General features: G+C 43.8%; 2 protein-coding genes across 3 annotated transcripts in view; one reads left to right on the top strand and one right to left on the bottom strand.

Moving 5' to 3' along the window:
* Positions 1-1,565, bottom strand: part of IFT80 (intraflagellar transport 80) — a 31,945-nt gene extending 30,380 nt beyond the window's left edge. The window contains exons 1-2 of one of the 2 annotated variants that reach the window (XM_033068377.2): positions 1,379-1,565; positions 128-204 (exon numbers count right to left, since the gene is read on the bottom strand). In XM_033068377.2, coding sequence (XP_032924268.1) covers positions 128-164 — 37 coding nt within the window. In that variant the 5' untranslated portion in view covers positions 165-204; positions 1,379-1,565. Of the gene's footprint in view, positions 1-127; positions 205-1,107; positions 1,244-1,378 lie in introns of those variants that run through there. The other variant, XM_033068378.2, reaches the window with a different exon arrangement.
* Positions 1,566-2,106: 541 nt separating this feature from the next.
* The window catches only part of SMC4 (structural maintenance of chromosomes 4), a 29,042-nt gene continuing 14,750 nt past the window's right edge, over positions 2,107-16,398 (top strand). Inside the window, exons 1-5 of the mRNA XM_033068376.2 lie at positions 2,107-2,181; positions 4,354-4,549; positions 5,642-5,820; positions 6,339-6,530; positions 8,061-8,237. Coding sequence (XP_032924267.1) covers positions 4,393-4,549; positions 5,642-5,820; positions 6,339-6,530; positions 8,061-8,237 — 705 coding nt within the window. The 5' untranslated portion in view covers positions 2,107-2,181; positions 4,354-4,392. The remainder of the gene's footprint in view (positions 2,182-4,353; positions 4,550-5,641; positions 5,821-6,338; positions 6,531-8,060; positions 8,238-16,398) is intronic.

Here is a 16,398-nt window from a genome sequence, read left to right as displayed (position 1 = left end):
GAGGAAAAAAAGCCATCTTCAATTTACTAATATTTTAGTGTAACTTCAAGAATAAAAAAATGTTTTCTGGAAGAATCTATTCAGAATGAACAAGATGTTCCATGTTTTTTTCTGTGACAAAGGATATGTTTGGGCTCCTTCAAAAGGGAAGTCTTCAGTCTCATCTCAGTTGTTCAGCTGGAGCATTAAAACCATGTGTTATAACTGTGATAAAAAAAACAACACATGTGTAACTATGTCTAATTAACACAATATATATGCATACACAAGCAGCCAAAATTAGAAAGGAAGACACACTAAAATTAAAACTTCTGAAGCAATATTACATCACTACTGGGGAAAAAGAAGCACCAAGAAATACCTGAGTTTAAACAGAATTCTGTTTTCATATTATCCAACTGAATATGGACAACTTGAAGTAAAAATGATGCTGTGAACAGTGAATCCTTGAATAATAAAGGCTGGAAAAGAGCTTTAGGATCAAGCCTGAAACATCAGAGCTTGGAGCACTGACACACAGCCAGGAAGGGAAAACCTGGTTTTTCCTTTCAAAGCCCAGAACTTTATTATCATTTTTAATGCATTTTAATCCCTCTGTGTGTGCCACTAAAAGGCTGAACGCCCACCCTGGGCCATCCACAGGTACAACCATCACTACCAGCCCACGTATTCCCCACATCCCAAGGAATCCGCTGGAGTTTCAGCACAGATGTGGCAATAAGCAGGAATTACAGCCAGGAATTATCCCGAGCCGGAGAAGCCAAAGTGCCTCACGCCTCCTCCCTGTCCCACCCGGAGCTGCTGGCCTGGAAATGAGGATGGGGAGCGTGGAGGAGATGGAGCAGGAGAGGGAAAAGCGGGATGGGGGAGCAGGGAATGGCAAAGGAGGGATGTGAGAGCAGGGAATGCCCAAAGCGGGATGGGAGCAGGGAATGGCAAAGGAAGGAGAGCTGGAAAGGAATGGCAGGGGAAGGATGAGCGAGCACCGGGACGGAAAACAGCGGGAAGGCAACGGGAAGGGATGGGGGCAGAGCAGGAAAACGGCGGAAAGGAAGGAATGCCACAGCAGCATGGGAGGAATTCTGAGAAGAGAAGGCGACACCAAACCCTCGGGGCAGCCTCATCCACCACGGCCCGCTCGCCAGCACCCGCTTCTCCCTCCGCTGCCAGCATTCCAAGAAGCGGATTATCCAACTCCTCCTGCGGGCCGCGGGTCACCCGCCCTGCCCTCAGCTGTCCCCCGCAGCTCTCCCTCCATCCATCCATCCATCCGTCCGTCCCACGCCCAGCCGGGTCACGGCTCCCGACCCTCGCCCACCGCGGGCTGACTCAGCCCAGGGGAGGGGGCAGCGGCCGCCCCTGCCCAGCGCGGCTTTACCTGCGCGGGCAGCGGGACGGGGCGCGCAGAGCGGCGATCGGAGCCCGCTCCCGCCGGAGCCCGAGCGCAGGGGAGGCCGGCACGATCCCGCCGCCGGATCCCGGGATGATCCCGGGGTGATCCCGCCTCCCTCTCCCGCTGCCGCCGCCTCAGGAGCGGCCGCACCGCCGCCAAGCGCCGCCGTCTCTATGGCGACTTCTCGCGAGACCGCATCCTCATCCTCCTCCTCCTCCGCCACCTCACGGGTCCCCCCCGGCCCCCCCAAGGTGCCACGGCGCCGCCCGTTAATTAATTAAACCCGCTTCAAAATCGCCGCGCTGTCGCCATTTTTAATTTTTTTTTTCCACTTGTAAAAAAATTTTTTTTTATTATTTTTAAAAATTTTGAAACCGGCGCGCGTCGCCCAGCAACCAAGCCGCGCCCACTGACCTACTTCTAAAATAAATTAACCCCTTTCTCCGCCGGCACGGCCTCCAGGCTGTGTTCCCGCATCACCCTCACGCCCTAATGCCTCCCATCCCTCCGTGTCTCCCCAGAAAAAGCCGCTCCGGGCGGGTTTCTGGGCGCTTTCCCCTCCCCGCTGTAACGAACACAAGATGGCGGGCGGGGGCGGCGGTGCCGTTCAAACCCGCGGGCCCGGCCCCTCCCGTCCCAGCCTGCCCCGCGCTTTTCTAACGAATTTCGGTTCGAGTTCGCTGTTTCGGCGCCATTTTCGAGTGTGGAAGCGGCCGAGCTTCTACAGCAGCCCGAACTGCCCGCGCTGCCGCCGCCTCGCCGGGGCACGGAGCCGCCGGGACGAGCAGGTACGAGCTCGGCGGGGGGAAGCCATGGTGGCTCGCCTCAGGGCGGTGGGGTGGGGGGGCTTGGCGGCGGGGGAGGTGCCCTCCTCAGGGGGCTGCCCCGGGCAGGGGGTGCTGAGGAGGTGATGATGATAGGAGAAAAAAAAGAGATGCTGGGAGAGTTGAGGGGAGACAAGGGATGCTGAGGTGTGGATAAGGACTTTTGAGGGGGAGGCAGGGGGTGTTGAAGGGAAGGTGCTGAGGGCATGGCGGAGGGTGCTGAGGGAACGGCGCGTTCTGCCCCGCGCTTTATTTCCCCGCTTCCCTCCTCGGCCGGAGGGAGCAAAAGGGCGGCTGCGCCTCTCCCCGGGCCGGGCTGCGCCTCTCCCCGGGCCGGGCTGCCCAGCTGAGGGTCCCCCCGAGCTCTCCGGTCCTGGCTGCTGCCGGCTCGGGGCTCTGAGGAGCGGCTCCCAGCCGGGCAGTGCAGCCCAAAGGTGCCCGCTGTGCCCTCAGGGACCCCCGGGCACCGCGGCTCGGAGGACGGGGAAGTTCAGGGACGCGTTTGTGTAGCGGAAAAACCCGGTTTTAATCTGCTTAGAGCAGGGACCCTTCTAGCCCCGGCTCTGCTTGGTGTTTTGGTGCTTGAAGGATGCGAGAAAAATGCCAAGAAAGCCTTTAATGATTCGCTTAAAAGAGCTGGACTCGATGATCCCCGTGGGTCCTTTCCAAGTCGGAATATTTTGGGATTCTGTGACTTGGAGAGAGCGTGACAAGGGTGCAGTGCGGCTCCTTAGGCTGTAAAAAAGCCCCAGATTTGTCACTGACAGGGCTTGTGCTATCAGATTTAATCGGTTGTTAATAAGAAAGCTTTTCTGTCCGTCTCCGGTTCTTTTTTCGCCATCCCCGTCAGGAAAACGGCGCTTGGCAGGAGAGATGCTTTTACCAAACACCTTCGGGCTGGCTCGGGGGAGGGGCTGGGCACGAATTTGTTAAATTTGTTAGAGGCTATGTGGCAGCTGATTTATCGCGATTTAAAAGCTGAGGTCAAGTAGTTGGGCTTGTTCATTCTGCTGAAGTATCCGAGGGTGGGGGGAAGGGTTGGGAAGGTAAATAGGTTTATATTGCACAATTCTGCTGGAGTGGAGCAGTTTGGAGAAAAAAAAATAATAAATAAATGTGCTTTGCGAGGCTGTAATTGTCCGCGACAGCCATCGCGGAGCGGTTCTGAACGGGGGCATAGACTCAAATTGCCTGAAAATGAGTTCTGTCTCTGATTTCCCCCTCCCCCATTGTCCCAAATGAAGGACTCTCATGAGAGTGTGGGCTGGGGGTAGGTCTGAAAACGTCAAATGATTGGCACCAATTGTAAGATGACTTTCTAACCACGTCAGTTTTTTTATCTGGTGAGAAGTAAACTTTCTCATGTCTGTTTTTCTGCGAGCTCACTTCGCCACTTGCTGCGATTTCAGCTCTTTGGGGAGAGTTTCGCTCCTCTTTTCTCCTCCTCGGGTGCTTCACCCGTTTGGGGAGCGGTGCTCGAGTGCCAGCTGATGGCTTTTGTAATGCTCGTCCTTGCTCAGATCACTTTAACATCCCAGCTGCATGAAGGTATTTCGTTTTTTTGCTTTCTCTCTGAAATGCTGAATGCTGGCAGGAGGGGTTGTGTTGGATTTTGTGAGCAGAGTGTGTTGATTTAAATCATTTAAGAGTCAAATCTTTGCTATAATGACGCAGGGCTTTTGTTTCTCTATCTGTTTATCAATCTCTCGATATCTACACAAATATTTAGCACGGATTATTGAAAGTAAAACGAGTGTCAGGTCTGAAATATAAGGAGAGGGTAGAGACATGTGGCTCTTGGGTTTGTTATTCAATGTGTCTTTAACTCTTTTGCCCCCAGCACCAGGGTGGCTTTGGGGGGCAGAGTCACTGCCCTGGACGTGTCCCCACGAGTTGGCAGCAGGTAGATCCATGCTATTAACACAGATCAGGCTCAGCCCCTCGTTTTTGGGGTGATGTATCCTCAAATAGATCGTTATGAATCGATATTTTGTTTCAAATTTGGATTTTTGTCCTCTAAATACCTCCAGTCTTGTGTTTCTGAACGAGTCGAGCATCTGGGCAGAGGTGTAAGGTGAATTCTTTGCGGGGTTGCAGCTCGGTGCTGGGATCACGGGGTTCTCTTGTTTGTGTTAGCAAAGGAGATAGAGCCCTTCAGTTGTTTGATTGCTTGGAATGGAAGGGGAGCAGCCAGCAGGGACCGTGCCAGGCAAGCACACCAAAAGCTCCAGTGCAGCCCATGGCAAGGGCAGGAAGCCCTCGGAGGAGTCCCCCATGGAGGTGGAAGAGGAAAACGAAGGCACCACAGAGGCTGACAAAGAACCTCCCCAAGGTAGGTCTGGGCTGCCTCTCCTGGTGCTGATTGAGCCTCCTCAGCAGCAACTTGAATTTCCCAGCAATTTCAGATGGGATTTGCTCTTTTCCCTTTTACAAAGCAACGTTGAAACCCCAGGCGATTTCCAGCTGCTTTTCAAATGGTCAAAAGAGCTTGCAAAGAGTTAAAGGGCTTGGCCCAGTCCAAGTGCAAAAGCAGTTTGGAGACTTGCTCCTAATAAAGCCTCCTTCGGAGCTCTGATCTGGGGCATTGTGCTTCAGATTGTGGTACAGCAGCAGGATTTTTCAAATTTATAGGCGGCCAATGGTATGGGATTTCATGGAATGGAATAAATGTCAAGTTTATTTACTTAACTCTTAAAATGATTTGACTTTCTTTTTCATGAAGCAGTGTATTTTCTTGTTCCTCGAGTTGAGCTTTTGCAGAAAAAAAATCTGCAAAGCCAGCAGCTGTGTAACTTTTTAGGGAGCCAGATGTGCATTATTACAGGCAGGTCTTTGACAAACAGCTGAATCCACTGGGACTGGTGGCAAAAGCCGGTGCCTGGTGGAAGAAGGAGCTGCTGGTGCCTGGGGAGAAGCTGCCCTGCTGATATCCAGGGGGCCAGTTTGTTTTCGTAACAAACTTCCTGTCTTTGCAGAGCAGCCGGGCTGTCATTGCAGCTTTCAGAGCCTCGTGCACAGATCCCCAAATCCTGCCCAGCCACTCTGAAATGTGGCTTTGCACTTATTCATTAGGAAGGCTTTGCCTGCTTCAGATTTGCAGATTTATTGTGATGGTTGGAGCTGTTGGAATTGCAGGGGGCCTGTTAAAAGTGTGTTGGAATAAGAATTACATAATGAAAGAACAAACCCAGCGATGGGACATCTTAAGTAGCTCTTAAAAAACATTTTGTTTGTGGAAAGAAGAATTTTAATTCCACTCAGCTCATATTAATAATTGCAGGCCAAAATGTAGCTTGGTTCAGACAGAAGTGATGTTTGCTTTTTCGGTTCAGCATTTTAAAAGGTGTCAAATCATTGAGAGCTCACAGTTGTTTTTTGGTTTTGTTTTTTTTTTTATCTTTCTGTTTATTTGGATGGGTTTTAGCAGCCCCAGAGGAGGTGGTGGATAATCGAAGTTTAGAAGAGATTTTGGGTAGCATCCCTCCTCCCCCACCTCCAGCAATGACCAGTGAACCTGGTGCTCCTCGGCTCATGATCACTCACATTGTAAACCAGAACTTCAAATCCTATGCAGGGGAGCAAACCCTGGGACCTTTTCACAAGGTATCTTTCTTTTTCCCTAAATAATTGTGTATTGAAGGTAAGACTTCACTGGCTGCTATTATTCCTTCTGCATTTTCATCTAAGCTGACCTCAAAATAACTGAAAAAAATATTTTAAGATTTAGAAATATTTTGATAGCAATATTCTAAATTAAGCAGAGAAAACAGTTAAGTGCAACTTTGCAATGCAGTGCAATTTTAATTTGTCAGCACAGCTTAGAAAAACTCTCTTTTCTCTTGATTTCGTTTGCTGGAGAACTTTTAGGGCTGTGTTTGAAGAAAGAGAATATTTTTTAGTGCCCACAAGAGACTTACGTGGCTGAGCATGAAACTTTGCTTGTGCAGCTGGGAAAGCTGAGCTGAGGTGTGGGGCTTTGATTCACTTTTACCTTTGGCACAAAAGCTCAGCTCTGAGCCCCTCAGCACGCACCAGGAGTGATTGTGCTTTCAACGGGTGATGGGGCTGGCCAGGCTTGCTTTCCCTTTGAAGATCTCTTTTTCCCCCTTGTCTGTGCACAGCGTTTCTCGTGTATAATCGGCCCAAATGGCAGTGGCAAATCCAACATCATCGATTCCCTGCTTTTTGTCTTCGGCTACCGAGCCCAAAAAATCCGATCCAAAAAGCTCTCGGTGCTGATCCACAACTCTGACGAGCACAGGGACATCCAGAGCTGCTCTGTGGAAGTTCACTTCCAAAAGATCACTGACAAGGTAGGTGGGATTCCAGTTTTTTTTTTACTTTAAGGAGCTGAAAAACTTTTTAATATTTGCTTATTTTCGTTGGAGCTGGAGAAAACTTCCTAGCGTGATTAGTTTACCTTTGGGATCTAAACCATCAGTGTTAATTAACTTGAAAAATCTTCTGTGGGGTAGTGCAGCTCTTAAAATCTTAGCAAGGATTCTTTTATTTGCTGCAGGACTGATATGTGGTGGATTTCTGTTTGAAAGCAGTTTAGAAATTTTTAATCATCATTTTAAGAAAAACTCGTTTTAATTTGTAATCTCGCTTACCTCAAGTAAAATAAATTTCTATTAAATTTTTAATTGCAGAAATAAATTTAAAGTCCATGTTTGGACATATTAAATATTCTGAAATGTAGAACACAAACATATGTATTAAGAAATTTTGCTATTTAAGCAAAACTTTTCAAACCAATTAGAAATTATTTTAGGTTGTCTAAATTTAGAAAAATACCTAATGGATCTGAAACTTATTTACACTTTGTGTCCTGTAAACATGCCTGCAATTTTGTAACAGATTTTTCAGCAAAAATTCTGGACCCCACATTTTACCACTAACATTTTTTGAAGCTGATATTTTGTTTGAATGAAATAGAAAGTGTTGGTAAATAAAAAAAAAATAAAATTGCTTGCTGCTTTGTGTATTGATAAAAACTTTAGCACTTTTTTGTTGGTTTATTGTAATTGTGGTACAAAGAATTTATTTCTCTTAATTTAAATTTCTTTTCCATGCAAATATCCAAACTTTTAAATTTAGGGTCAACCAAAAAAGTGGGAAGTGTACATTGAAATTCCAAAAATGGTGTGAATAAAGTGGCAGCATGTACAGCCTTTGTAAGGAACTGTTTGAAAAGACATTTATTTATTTTTCTTTTAAAATTTATAATAACCAGATGAAAAAATTCATCTATTTAAAATTTTAAAAATTTTTTTTTTGTTTTACTTTGTGTTAACATGCAGAAGCTGAGTTTGATTTAAAACCAGAGAGCAATTTGAGAGCTCTTGGGGGTTAATCTGGGTGAATTTGAACTTCTTCAAGCCTGGCAGCAGCTTTATTTTGGCTGCAGCTCTGGAGGTAGATGGAAGCTCTCTTTTGAAGCTGCTGATGTCACATTTGTCACATCTTTAATGTTTGGCTGTTTTATCTTGTGCAGTTTCTCTTTGGAGCTGTGAGCTGAGAGCAGCTCTGGAGGAGCTGGAAATGCTGAGAGCTCTGCAGGGCTCCCCTGGGGCATTGCAGGGAATTCCTGCAGCATTCCCAAAGCTGCAGCTGCTCTCAGAGGTGGCAAAGGCAGCAGGTGAACTTTTTGTCCACTTCTCAAAGGATTTTTTGGTTTTCTCTTTTTTTTTTTTTTTTTTTTTTTAAGGCAGCTCCCACTTGTAGAACTGAATCCATGACAAAAACATCTCATGATGAAACTTATGCACTTAATTGTGAAATAGGAGGTAAATCCACAGCTACAGTAATTGTTTCTCTGGCTTTGTGTTTCCTCAAAGCAGGAAGGAGATGATTATGAAGTCATTCCTGACAGCAAATTCTGTGTCTCTAGAACTGCCTATAGAGACAATTCCTCCACCTACTACATCAATGGCAAGAAAAAAACATTCAGAGATGTTGGGATGCTGCTGAGAAGCCATGGCATCGACCTGGATCATAACAGGTTCTTAATTCTACAGGTGGGTGTGTGAACAAAACCCATTTGAAAGTTGTATTTCCAATTAAAACTCTATAAAAATGCAGGTTTGAAGTGTTGCCCTGGAGGCCTTGAAGTGCTGTAGCAGCACATCATGGTTTGCATGCTCTGTCAAGGTGCGAATCATTATTTGCTGCTGTAGGAATTGAAGGCCCAGAAGCAGTTGGGGATCCTGGTGTTCCTTTTTCCAGGAGGGAATTGTGTTATCTTGGTGTTCCAGAAGGGAATTCTGTTATCCTGGTGTTCCTTTTTCCAGAAGGGAATTCTGTTATCCTGGTGTTCCTTTTTCCAGGAGGGAATTATGCTCCTGACTGCAGGAGTTTGGGATACTGAAGTCCCTTTTTCTAGGAGGGAATTGTGTTATCCTGATGTCCCTTATTCCAGAAGGGAATTATCTTCCTGACTGTAGGAATTTAGGATCCTGGTGTTCCTTTTTCCAGGAGGGAATTGTGTTATCTTGGTGTTCCAGAAGGGAATTCTGTTATCCTGGTGTTCCTTTTTCCAGGAGGGAATTATGCTCCTGACTGCAGGAGTTTGGGATACTGAAGTCCCTTTTTCTAGGAGGGAATTGTGTTATCCTGATGTCCCTTATTCCAGAAGGGAATTATCTTCCTGACTGTAGGAATTTAGGATCCTGGTGTTCCTTTTTCCAGGAGGGAATTGTGTTATCTTGGTGTTCCAGAAGGGAATTCTGTTATCCTGGTGTTCCTTTTTCCAGAAGGGAATTCTGTTATCCTGGTGTTCCTTTTTCCAGGAGGGAATTATGCTCCTGACTGCAGGAGTTTGGGATACTGATGTCCTTTTTTCAGGAGGGAATTGTGTTATCCTGATGTCCCTTATTCCAGAAGGGAATTATCTTCCTGACTGTAGGAGTTTGGGATCCTGATGTCCCTTTCTCTGGAAGAGAATTGTGTTCTTGACTGTATGAGTTTGGGATCCTGAGGTCCCTTTTTCCAGGAGGGAATTGTGCTCCTGCATGGAGGAGTTTGGGACACTGAACTCCCTTTTTCTAGGAGAGAATTATATTCCTACTGTAGGAATTTAGGATCCTGCTGTCCCTTCTTCCAGGGGGGAATTATGTTCCTGACTGTAGAATTTTGGGGTCCTGCTGTCCCTTTTTTCCAGGAGGGAATGGAATTGTCCTGCTGTCCCTTTTTCTGGGAGGGAATGGTGTTATCCTGATATCCATTTTTCCAGGAGGGAGTTGTGTTATCCTGCTGTCCCTTTTTCCAGGAGGGAATGGTGCTCCTGCCTGTAGGAATTTAGGATCCTGCTGTCCCTTTTTTCAGGAGGGAATTGTTACCCTGATATCCCTTTTTCCAGGAGGGATGGTGCTCTTGCCTGCAGGATTTGGGGTTCTGGTGGTCTTTTTTCCAGGAGGGGATGGTGTTATCCTGCTGTCCCTTTTTCCAGGAGGAAATTGTGCTCCTGCCTGCAGGATTTGGGGATCCTGGTGTTCCTTTTTCCAGGAGGGGATGGTGCTCCTGCTGCAGGAGCTGTGCTCGTCCCGCCCTAGCAGCACGTAAATATTGGAGTGTAAAAGAATCCTCAACCCCAATATTCTTGTGCTGCTTCAGCGTGGCAGAGACTCAGCAGCTGGGGGTGTTTTTATCTGAACTCCATCAATATTCATTACAGTTGGAATTGTTGAATCTGCTGCTGTCTGCAGCTCTCTCTGAGAAATGAGTGTGGGAAAATGAACTGTGCATAAAATAAGTGCAAGAAAAAATCCCCTGGATTGTGTTTGTTGTTTACACTTGTTTACCAGCTCCAGAAGTTACAGTTTACAGCCCATACTGTAAAAATAATCACAATTTGTCACTATCATATTTATATTCATGTTTGACCTTCAGATTCTGAGGCTTGCTTGCATCTGTTTGCTGTTTTAAAGTCAGGCTGAAGGGAACAATATTCATTTTATTTCTGGTTTTTTAAATAAGGAGAATTTTGCTACATGCCAGCCAATTAAAATATAAATTGTGCTACAAGTATTTAAATATTAATTCCATTAAATAATTATTTCTGCCATTGCCTGTAATTACTAACAAGTCCCAAATCTACTCTGGCCTAGAAATCAGAGATCAGTGGGAGCTTCCCAAGGTCTGAAACGTTTTAATGGAGTTTATTTTAGGCCTGGTTCTGTCAAAGGAGCTTCCAGTTCCCCTCTAAAAAACCCAAAATATTTAAAAAACTTGTTGCTGGGTGGCTGTGCTTGCTTCACTTCCTCCAGGCTTTCTGTGCAGTCCTTTTTTACAGCTACACCCACAAAAAGAGGATATCTCTGTTTGCAAGGCTCCATGTAATTAATTATTTCCTCCAACATTTCATTCCTGTGTTTTCTGCTTCGAGATGGGAGTGAGAAGCACCTCCAGGAAAACAACTTGGAGCAAATACATCCTTTTATTTTAAAAACAGAATTGTTCTGAAATCTCATCTTGCCAAAATTTCCAGAAGGGAGAAATGTAAAATGAAAGATGAAGAGGGTGGGAGTGCAGGGGCAGAGTTGGGAACAGAGAGGGGAAATTTGGAAAAGAATATTTATCTTAATTTATTTTATATTCCCCCCACCAAAATGGGATTTGTTTTTTTTCTCCCACAAATTATTTCAATGAGGGGAGCACCATTTTTTTCCCTAAAAACTGGAATTTCAGCCTTTCCACCCTACAAAGGGAAACAGAACAAATATTAACCATAAACCAGAGATTTTCCCACCATCATTTTTTATTTCATCCCACCAGGCTTTGTCTCAGAAACTGCACTGAGATTTTTCTGCTCTTTTTAATTCTGACTGAGGGCAGGACCTTTCTCTTTGCCTTTTTAAAGTGAAATCCACTGAGCTGACTGTCCAAAATTCAGGATTTCCACTTGGGAAATGTAGCAATATTTTCCACAGAATGACAGCACAACTTCAACCCCCAAATCCTGAAATTTCTAGTTAGAAGGAAACAAAACCATCTAAGGCTGTAGATTGTTACCACAAGGATTGCATTTTTCCCCTCTAATGTTTTCCAAATTATTTAAAATTGAAGGATTTATTTGGTTTTTACTTACCTTCTTAACAGCAAAACTAAAAGTTTAATTAAACTCAGTTTAACAAAGTATTTATCATTTAAAATAAATTACACAACTCTGATTTTTGGCTATATCAATAGGGTGTAATTAAAATATTTCATTTGTACTCTAGATTTTGGGGGAAAATATGAATTCAGGATTATCAAATGCTGCTCTGGGTGTGTGACACAACATTTATTAAAGAAAATGTTGTAGGAGAACATGTCCTACATGTAGTAACAACACCTTTAGAGCTTTGATTTTATCTTGCTCACATAATTGCTATTACTCAATGGAAAATATTTGTTTTTTAGAAGACTGCTTCAGGGTTTTTTTGCTTCCCTTTCACCCCTTATTTTGCAGTGTTATTTTGCTGATTTTTGGTGCTTTTTAGGGTAAAATTTGAAAGCTGAGTTTTGATCTGGGTATTTCTGCTGATGCCAAACTGAAAATATTCAAATCACACTGCTGCTGATTTCTGTGAATAGAATCACAAAAAAAAAAACCACCTGTGGGAAAACAGAAAATATCAAAGTCATTGTAGCAAAATTACAAATTCTGTGCCTGAGCTTGCAAATTTTTAATAAATCTGCTTTGAAAAGTCTCCTGGTTCCAATGGGATGTTGCCAGCACAGAACAGGAGGAGTTTGTCACTTCTGGGCTCCTCAACTCCAACACTCCACAGTGCATGTTTCTAATAAATAGCAATAGAAATTATAGGAATAGAATAATAATTATTTAAAATGATCACAAATATGCTGCATTTTCAATGAGCCTGCAACTGCACCAGGGAAAAGTGCATCTTGTCACTTAAAAAAAGAGAATTTGGGGGGAAAATCTGGCACCTTGCTGCTGCTTTTGTGTCTTGCACACCTTGCAGGGACTGGGAGAGGTGTAAAGAATAATAAATAAAATAATTTAACTTTCACTAAAACCTTGGAACCCTGCTCTGGCCAGGCTGACAAAGGCACAGTGAGTATTTGTGCTGATCTCTGCAGTGACTCCTGAAAAATTCCAAAATCTGAAATGCTGAAGGAAATGGGAGCAGAGCAGGAATTCCAGGTGGGATCTTTGGGATCTGTGGCCACCTCTGGGATGGGCAGAGTGAGAAGCAGAGTCCCCAAAAAGGGTGGAAAAATCAAGTGGAGCCCCCAGAAATATTGCAGAATTAATTCTGCTTTCATGGCAGCAAAATTTGAAATTAATCTTAATTATTTTAGAGTCTTAAAAACAAATCAGAACTGCTTTAAGTGGCATTTCATTGAATATATTTGATAAAATTCAATTATTCTCCTGTAATCTAAACAAGTGCAGGGATTTTATTTGGTGTTTTGGGAGCTCAGTTTTATCCTGGGGCGAGATGAGGTTGCCAGGAAGGAAATTCTGGCAGGTTTTTCACCTGCTCCTGTGTGGGAACAATGTGGGAGTCACTTCCAGGGGAGTGGGGAGGAAATGAGGGAGAGATTTTCTTCTCCTTTGAGATAAAGCAGAAATCACAATTGTTCAGGTCTGTGCTTGGAGCTGAGGCTGTAAGTGGAATTATAAATTATAAATTTATAAATTTTATTTAAAAAATCTATGCTGCCAGCATTGAGGGTTGTTCCTGTAGGAAATTCTGCAGAAAACCATGGAAAAATGGGAGGAGAAAATGAGTGCTAATTGAATAATTTCTTCAGAACACCCCAATAACAAATCAAACACTGCAGGTTGGGTTTGCCAGTCCCTGATTTAATTCCAGAGTGACTCTGGCCTTGCACTCACTTTGTGCTCTTATATAAAACACAGGAATCTCCTTAAAACTTCTCAACTTCTTTCCAGAATTGTTTTGTGCAAACAACTGAATGTTGTGTAAAGACTCAATTTGAGATTTTCCTCATTTTTGGCCACTGGTGACATTGTAGATTTTTATACATTTATTTTTTATTTGGCTTTAACTTTTCCTGGAAAAGAAAAGTTTTTGGTGCTTTGTATATTCACCACGTGGTAAAATTAAAAGGTAAAAATGACATAAACTGTAAATATTAAATAATAGCAATAATAACATGGAATTACAGGATAAAAAAACCCCAGAACAATCTGTTGTAACTTCCCAGAGCTGTTACAGCAGGAGAAAAATGAGTTTATGGGAATATTGACTCCATCCATATTCCAAAATCCATGGGTGCAGAATGGGAATTCCTGGGCAAAGCTTTGTGAGATGGGATAAAATAAATTAAAAAAATAGAAGATACAGAAATTTAGGACTTCTTAAAAATGAGAGTTCCCATTGTGGTGAAGTGGGGGGGGAAAAATCCCCAAAGCCAAGTGAGCACATAAAAGAAAAATTAAAAAATTGAAATCTGGGGGAGAGGATGAAATCAGTGGAAGCTGCAGACAGGGAAAAGGAGACACTTGTTTCATTTTGCTGCCTTTTTAGCAAGGAATTAATGGCACAAACCAGCCAGGAGATAAAAATGAGGTGAGAAAATAAAATTCCTCAACACCCAGGCTACTTTTCCTCTAAATTTTCCTCCCCCTTGGCTTTGGCTTTTTGCAGTTCCAGGTTGTGTCAGCCAGGTGGGATTGGAGCTAAAAGCTCAATTTGGGAGCAGTGACTTTGGGAGTTGTGCAGGAGTGGGGTAAAGAAGCAAAGGAAAAGCAGGAATTAATCTTGCATTTTTCTCTTTAAAATCTCTAGGAAAAAAACAACTTTATAATAAACATTGCAGATGTTTTAATGTGATTTTCCTTGGAGCAAATCCAGTGTCCCTGTGTCACCTTGTAATGCTGAGGAGTTTCCAGCTCCTGGAGAAACTCTTGTCAAATCTTTTCTTTTCCATTTGCTTCAAGTCTTTGAGAGAATTGAAATATTCCTGTGTTCTGGAATGAAATACAGCTTGGCTTTCATTGGAAAATACAGTAAAATATAGATTTATTTTTTATTAAGTTTTATAAAGAGTTTGCTGTGTGCTGGGTCACTTTTGTCTCAAATTCCATGGTAAAAAGTTAAGAAAATAATTGAAATTGGGGTGTAATTTGAATTAAGATGGGTTTTTAACATTTGGATAAATAGTTAAGGTGGTTGTTACAGCTGCAAGCACTGCTTAGATGAAATTTTAATTACCCATACATTTATAATACTGTTTAATCACAAATATCCCCTAATCTTGTGATGCTTGATAAAGTCAATTATGTCCTAATCACTGCTCTCAGATATTAACTCCATTTCATTTCTGTAACATCATAAAATTGCAAATTAATGAATGTAATCACTTGATTTAGAAAGCAAATTGTACCTATGGAGAAGTGACAATATTAAGAAATTATTAACTATTAAACTACAGGATAATTGGAATTGTGCTGGAGCAGCTGTTATGGTTGGATTGCAGTAAAGATTTGGGTCTCAATAAGAAAAAAGTTTTTTTGGCTGTTTAAAAAACCTTAAAAGCTTTTCTATTATAAAAATAAATAATGCTCTGAATTTAAAAAAATTGTCTTAAAATACTAAATATGCCTAAAAATGTCAAGTATCATAGTCATAGTTGTCATACATTAAATTTTCTGATAGTTTAATGGGATTTTAAAACAAATTTCTATATTTTGACCTGTCCCCAGCCAGGGAAGTTTTCCTGCTCATGGTGTTGCATTTTCCAGGAAATATTTTCTCTAAAGCCATTTCTCCTGAGCACAGCTCTGACTTTCACTTCAGACAGATGTCACATTTCTCTACCTCTGAGTAGTGATTAAAGCTTCCCTAAAAAAAAACCCCAAACCTAAATCACCACAAAATTCCCCTCCAAAACCACCCAAACTTCCCTGAACTGCTCAGAGCATGGTGCATCCCCAGGTGCTGAATTCCAACCTCTCCCAGGATTCTGAGCTTAAGACAGCAGAAATTGAGAATCCAAAATGCTGGAAATTTATAATTCTTGAGTGGGTCATGGGCACAGAGCTCTGGGCATGCTGCAGTGACACTTCAGACAAAATTCAGGCTCTTCAAGGTGCTGCCTCCCCAAATATTCAGGGATGTAAAGAGGCAGCAATAATCAATAAAACAAACATCTCCCTAGGTTCTCCAGAACCAGCTCATCCTGCCCCAGGACAGGGATTTGGGAAGGAATTCTTGCCTGGGATGGAATTCCCAGAGAAGCTGTGGCTGCTCCTGGATCCCTGGGACAGTGAAAAGTGTCCCTTGAGGCCCCTGGCTGAGAGGCTCAGCTCTGTTTTTGCTTCTAGAGAAAACACTGCTTGTGGGCAAATTCAGAATTTTAAACCAGTCCTGAAACTGCTTTTCAACTTTTCCTCTTTATTTAGGTACAATAGAAAATCAAATTGTTAAATTGAGGAAGTATCTGAAACATCACAGCTGTGAATTATTCAGCTGTGCAGAGAAACACAGGTTCCAAGGGGCAGGGTTTTATTCCTCATGCTTTTATTCTTCATACTTTTCCCCAGAGGACATTTCCAGCTGAGAGGGGCTCTTCCCTGATTTTCCAGCCAGCTCTGTCCTGATTTGCCCCAGGGCTGAGCTGTTCTGGAGATGTTTCCCCACTGAGGGTGGTGAAGGATTCCCAGTGGTTGTTCCCTGCTCAGATCCTTGAGGAATTCTTTGGGATCTGGTGCCACTTGCAGCTCTGAATCTGCATCCCAATGGATCCACATGGATGTGGAAAGCTCCTCGTGCAAACTGGGTTTGTAATTCCATTTTTGCTGGGTGTGGAACCCTCCCAAAGGGCTTGCTGGGTATGGAAATGTGGAATCCCAGGATGGTTTGGGATTAAATCCCACCCAACCCCACCCTGCCAGGGCAGGGAGCCCTTTGCTATCCCCAGGCTGCTCCAAGCCCCAATGTCCAACCTGGCCTTGGACACTTCAGGGATCCAGGGGCAGCCACAGCTGTGCCAGCCCTGCCCACCCTTGTAGGGAGGAATTCCTTCCCAAAATGCAATCCAAATTTACAGTTTAAAGTCATTCCCTGTGTGCTGTCCCTCCAGTCTCTCCCTGTTTCCTGCAGCTCCTTTATGCCCTGCAAGGTCCCAGTTGTGTCACCCTGCAGCTTCTCCAGCACATCCCAAAGCTGCTTTTGTCCAGGAATTTCTTTCTTCCCACGTGTG

This window comes from Catharus ustulatus, chromosome 10 (assembly GCF_009819885.2).
Source record: "Catharus ustulatus isolate bCatUst1 chromosome 10, bCatUst1.pri.v2, whole genome shotgun sequence".
Taxonomy (NCBI): Eukaryota; Metazoa; Chordata; class Aves; order Passeriformes; family Turdidae; genus Catharus; species Catharus ustulatus.
This window is presented reverse-complemented; position numbering and strand designations above follow the sequence as displayed.